At 46.2% G+C, this 5,836-nt stretch overlaps 1 protein-coding gene across 1 annotated transcript; it reads right to left on the bottom strand.

Annotated features, from left to right (window-relative positions):
- On the bottom strand, positions 1 to 1,356 carry LOC126704969 (uncharacterized). Its single transcript, XM_050403944.1, has 2 exons — positions 1,133 to 1,356; positions 1 to 997 (listed from the first exon to the last, which is right to left on the bottom strand). Exons 1-2 carry the CDS (start codon positions 1,354 to 1,356, stop codon positions 1 to 3), a joined length of 1,221 nt encoding a protein of 406 aa, XP_050259901.1.
- Between the last annotated feature and the right edge of the window lie 4,480 nt (positions 1,357 to 5,836).

Below are 5,836 nucleotides of genomic sequence, written 5' to 3'. Positions count from 1 at the left end.
TCAATCAAATACAATTAGATCATTGTAACCTTCTCCAGAAATTGCTGACTCCATTAAATCTTCTGGAGTTGGTACTAACTTCACTAAATCCTCTATAGATGGATGCGCATTTCCCTCCAACAGTGCAGTCAGTGATTCCACTGAGACTCCAATCATGGCCAACCTTTCACACTTCCTTGCCATAGAAATTGAAGCATCTCCAAGATCGCAAAAAATAATCTCTGGTAATACCATATACCCTTCCTGCTGGAACCCCTTATCGCTAAACAACTTATCAGTAAACTCCTTATGGCTCAACACCTTATCACTAAACTCCTTACCCCCAAAGTCATAGCTAAACACAAAAACTGTCTTCACCATCCTATCTGGGCCTAACTTTTCAGCCATAGAAAATTCCAAGAGTAGATCACACACCATCTTAAAATCGATGTTATCATCACATTCTTGACCCTTCATAAACTTGATCTTGGATTGAAGATTGTCACCTTCAATCTTGCAAAGCATAGGATTGTGGCTGCAAGTGATAGCCATTCCCTTCCAAGGCTCATCACTGAGTTCTGAAACCAATACTCCCATTGAGGCACATAAATCCATTTGAATTGCTCCAATATTTTTTGATAGGTCACAAATTGCCAAACAGTTTTTCAGTCTCCCTTTGCTTTTCATGTGCCTAACAAGTCTCTGCCATTCACACTCCACAACTTCGCTGTCAACCCCATTATTTAAGTCAACCACAATTTCGTTTGGAAGCAAGGGTCCGCTTGCCTTTACACACAGAGTTGCAATCTCAAGATAAGCCTTATACTTGTTCTCACGAATTTTCGAAAAGGGCAGATCGCAATTTCTACCGGGACAGTAAAAACCAACTGTTTCATCAAAGATTTCCGCATACAGCTTCTTCATATCGTCGGATAGAGCAGGTTTAGGTGGCACAGACTCGCACCTTTTGGCACTCACCAGAGCCTTCCGGAGTGGAACAAGAATTTCATTCTGAAGCCTGTCTTAAGCCCTATAAGCATAATGAGCCTCAATATCTTTGTACTCAGGATCAGAATCTCATGGGAAAACCCGCCTCGCAATGCCTTCACATAGCAGGGTCCTTTGATCTTCCAAGCTATAGAGTGAAGGACACCATTTTGAAGCCATGCCGATCTTGTCAATCTCACCCAACTTCAAATATTCAATATCAGACTTAAGAAGCTTTGCAAACAAATCTGCAATGCATACGAATAAGTACCTATAATCAGAGTTAGAATTGTAAATCTTCACAGCCCTTTTACCCCTAATAGTAATAATATGCTTATCTTTTCTTAAATCCCCTTCCATGTTGTTCTTCTCCACAGTCTTCTTCTTCATACTATAAGGCCAAGGCCAATGCCGAGGCTGATGATACCGTGACATCCGTACCTTTTTCTTGAGAACCCAGTTGTTGAGAAGTTGAGGAAGAACATTCAAGCAACCAAAGCGTACAAAGTTTAGGAGATTCAATGACAGTGTGTTAACTGTTAAGGTGGTTTTCCTTCAACCATTCGACAGCAGAGAAGAACACATCTCTGTTGACCAGACTAAGGTTAAATATGAGTTAGAGCAGTTAAGGGTTCATGTTGCCAAGCTTGTTGTACGTAATGGGTCACTATATTTTGATCCAAATTGGCTGTGGGTTTAAAGAAAAGGTCAAGGGTGGGGGTTAAAGTGGGAAAGGTTAGATTTTGTGGGGTTTTAGGGTTGCTGTGGCGGAGAGCCGGTGGTCCAAGAAGGGAGGGAGCCGGAGGAGGAGGAGCCATTAATTTTATTTGTATTTGCGGGGTTTCTAGGGTTTGTTAGTGATTGATTTCTGGATTTTATGGTATAGTATAGTAGGATTGCTTGGGTACCACGGTTTGGACTTTTTTTTTTTTTTTTTTTTAACAAAATTATTTTTATTTAATCCAAACTAAAGTAGGACTCTGTTATTAAAAAAATAAAAAACGTGAGGACTCATAAACAGAGTCACGTTAGGATTTATCTCTAACACACTTTAGCTTGAAGTTTTCCAGGAGCCTTTTTACGTGAAGTTTCCTTGGAGCCTTTGAGCAAGTCACCAATCACCATCTTTATGTGTTTTTAGTTTTAGTCAATTGTCTTGTTGAATTGAAGATAAACTATACAAATATGATAAAGATCTATATATCATATCATATCATATCATATCATATATAATAAAAGTTGGGCTTAGAGGCCGTTGTTACACCACGTGACTTCATTAAATTGTAGAAATTTTTCACATGGCTTCACCAAATTGCGGAAATTTTAATAAATTTTTAGATTTTAAGAATAGATATTGTGGTTACACGATTTTCCTGGCCCAACTCGTGTTGATTAGGCCATGGCCCAAAGCGCAACCCACAATAATTATTTGTAGAGGATGGGTCAAAGAACTTGGCCTCAGTGAACTTGTTCGATCTTATGCATGGGCAGTATGGTTTGCAAAAGGAAAATAGAAAAACACCAGAATGGATCTTTCTCAAGTCTGATTTTATTTCTTTTTTGTTTCTGATACAGTTCTCTCGTCCCCTTCTTTGAGGGACTCCACTACATTATATATTTTTCTTCTTTTCATCCCAGCCTTACACCTGTTAATCATCCAAGCATCCACTCGAGCACCTGTCCCATCAGACGCCCTCATCAGACCCTTTGTGAGTTGCAGAGGCCAAGGCGGTACTGTTCAGGGGTCTTTTCCTCATTAATGCGGCCAAGAGGATGGTTGGGGCGCAATTAATGTGGTGGTAGCCTTCCGTGAGATATTTTGAATTTAATTCGTTTTATATGTTGGGAAGACGAGCTGAAATGGCTGGGGCAAGTTTCTCGTCTGGGCTTCGCGATGTCCGAGGAGGAGTTACTCCTCGGACAGGTTTCCTTGACGCTATTGGGGTTGAATAGCGCTTCATATGAGGCTTTTCGTTGGACAGGACGCTCCTCGGACGGGCCTGAGCTTGGAATGGCCCATCATTTTTGGGCCGGGCCCCACAATAGCCCCTCAAAACTCCGGTTTTTACCTCCCTCCGAGGGGAAAGGTGGGGTTTTGATGTTTGTGAGTGGAGGGAAATAAGGAGATCGTGGGGCGCGCGTGCGGACCGTTACTTTTGACGCGCTACAATTTACGAGACGTGGCCATTAACTTCTGGAGGCGTTATGTTCCCTTCATCCAACGGCTTGGCGTGGATCGAACGGCCATCGTTTCTTCCCGTATTTCTAGGCGGGGATGATCTTTTCTCTCTCCTCCCGGCTATATAAGACGCCAGAGGGGTTCAGTTCCTTCTTTCATCTGCATTTCGCAAACCTCAAAAGACTCCAGAGAACTCCATCGAATCCCAGAGATATACGAACACTTGCGTCCGTTACGCCGCCGTAGCCGTTCTTGTGAAGCGCTTCGTCCAAGAGAGATTCCCAGGCGTCCCCTTGAGCGTTTTGTGAAGGTACCAGTACATTTCGCCTTTCTCTCCGTTTCAATTCCCTCCTCGGACTCTACTTTTCTTTTCAGTCTTTACTTTCATTTCCTCAGTTCAGTTCAGATGGGTAGATTCGAAAAATTAGTAAAAACCCCTGCTGCTATGGAAGCCTTTAGGGCTAAATACCACATTCCCCCGAGGGTTGGGCTGCGGCACTGTCCTCTTGAAGGAATATTGACCGATAGAGTTGAAGGAGAAGTCGTTATCCCCATGATTGCTTTCATAGAGGGAGGGATGACACTTCCCATGCGCAGGATCACAAGGGAATACCTGTTCAACCATAGGTTGACGCCGTATCAGTGTGCCCCAAATATGTTCAAGATACTAGGCTGTGTAGATGTCTTAAACGAGCGGATGAATCTAGGCCTCACTTGGCACGATGTGGCTTATTTGTACGAATGTCACCGCCTCGGGGATGATGGGTATTATCTTAAATCCCGGAACGAGGACGTTAGGTTGATCTCTTGTCTTCCAGTTTCCAATAAGACCGTGAAGAATGACTTCCTCATTGCTTCTGGGGAGTGGTTCGACGGTATTCACTGTCCAACTCGGGCAGGAAACCCAAGTGCGGCGCTTTTAGGATTGATCCTTTTTGGGGAAAGGATTTAGTGTTGAGGGGTTATTTTTTCTGGCTTTCTTTGTAATTGGAAAATTTCATGATCTGACCTCACTTTTTCTTGGTTTGTTTGCAGACAAAAGTCACGTTGCTCCTCGGATAAGACTTGTGAACGTGCCAGCGCTGAACTATCTTCTCAGGTCGGAGATTTACGTTACCGGGGACGGACAGTTGCGTGCGGCCCATCTGGTTTTGGGCTATCAACCTCTGAGCAGCGCTTTCCAGGCAATCGGTCACGCTATAAGGGCTGGCAGCCCGAGGCTGGCCATAATTGACGTGTCCCGGGACGGATTCCTAGCTGACCACGATTTGCCACCAGTTGTGTTGCCAGGTGTCAGAAATCCCTACTTAGCGGAGCAGTTACCTCCGGTAAACGAGCCTGGTGCTGCTGTTTTGGTTGAAGAAGAGGCTGAATCATCTCGTCTTTCCCTTGAAGAGGAGATAGATAAATTTTATTTCGAGGAGGAAATTCAGCAAAACCCCTTGGTGGAGTCTTCTAATCCCGAAGTAGAGCAGGACCAACATTCCGCAGTTGGTGTTCCCTCAATCGTTATCTGCTCGGACGATACTTCAGACGAAGAGGTAGAGCCCATGACAGGAAAGGGAAAGTCTCTAAAGGAGCTGATGACCTCTCGGGGGAAAGGTCAGTCATCAAAGGTTCAGCCATCGAAGGTACCAAGTCCATCAAAGGTCAAAACCCTTCCCCCTGTGGTCCCCCAGGGCATCTCGGACCCTGGCCTTAAGGTTATCCCGGACCTGAAGAAGAAGAGACCGGTTGACACCCCTGAGGAGGGTGAGATGGCTGTCCAGCCGACCAAACAGCAAAAGACTACGCGGGCGCCGAGGAGCAGAAGGGGTAACTCCTCGGAGAGCCGGGATGAGGAGAACCTTGCTGACGTTCGCGCCTCCCCCCGTGTATGGAACCCCAAGCTGGAGCTGGATGGGGTTGCCATCTCCTACAATGCTTCGGTTCGAGAGTACAACCGAGGACGGGCAGGGTACGTGGCGGATGCCTTAGAGCAACCCTTACTCCTTCCTCGGAACATGGAGGCCTATAGGCGATGCACTCAGCCCGAGCTCTTCCTATCCCTAAAAAGGGATCTCGCGTTGGTAAGTAATCCTTTTACTGTTCTATTGATTTTCCTATTTTGTTAGATTTCTGTAACACTCGTTTCGTTCGCAGATTACCCAACAGGTGTTCGTGGCTGATGAGTTTTGCCGCGATAGCCGAAGTAGGGCTGAGGCTGAGACCCAGGCTCGGGCAGAGATGGAGAAAGCCTTGGGGTCTCTCAAGCACGAGCACCTTAAACTCACGGACGACTTTAAGGTGTCGGAGAACCAGCGCAAGAGTGCAGAGGCTGGCTTAAAGAGTGCTGAGACCCAGGCGGAGGACCAGCGCAAAGAGCTGTACACGACGCAGCTCGACCTCACCACCGAGAGGCAGGTAGTGCGGGATCTCAGGACTGCCCTGCAAAAGGTAGAGGATGAGCTGAGGCTAGTAAAGGAGGAGGCCCAGCTGATCCGAGAGGCCACAGAGGCTGAGAAGAATGCTGCTCGCCAGCTCGGGGCCGAAGAGATGGAGGCCAGGCTGTCTGAGGAGATCCCTGAGGTGTGCAGAGAGTACTGCGACATTTCATGGGCTCATGCTCTCGACGCTGCAGGAGTTCCTGCGGATTCGGCCCTAAGACTGCCTGAGAGCATCTTCTATCCTCCGGAGATCCGAGCTAACCCT

Source organism: Quercus robur, chromosome 11 (assembly GCF_932294415.1).
Source record: "Quercus robur chromosome 11, dhQueRobu3.1, whole genome shotgun sequence".
NCBI lineage: Eukaryota > Viridiplantae > Streptophyta > Magnoliopsida > Fagales > Fagaceae > Quercus > Quercus robur.
The sequence above is the reverse complement of the archived record's forward strand: the minus strand, read 5'-3'. Positions and strand labels throughout refer to the sequence as shown.

Bases quoted from the DNA above. Each gene is read 5' to 3' on its own strand.
- LOC126704969 (XM_050403944.1), bottom strand. From the start codon at position 1,356: ATGAAGAAGAAGACTGTGGAGAAGAACAACATGGAAGGGGATTTAAGA. The intron at 998-1,132 runs GTGTCCTTCACT...GGCTTAAGACAG, and splicing joins ATCGGCATGGCTTCAAAATG to GCTTCAGAATGAAATTCTTG.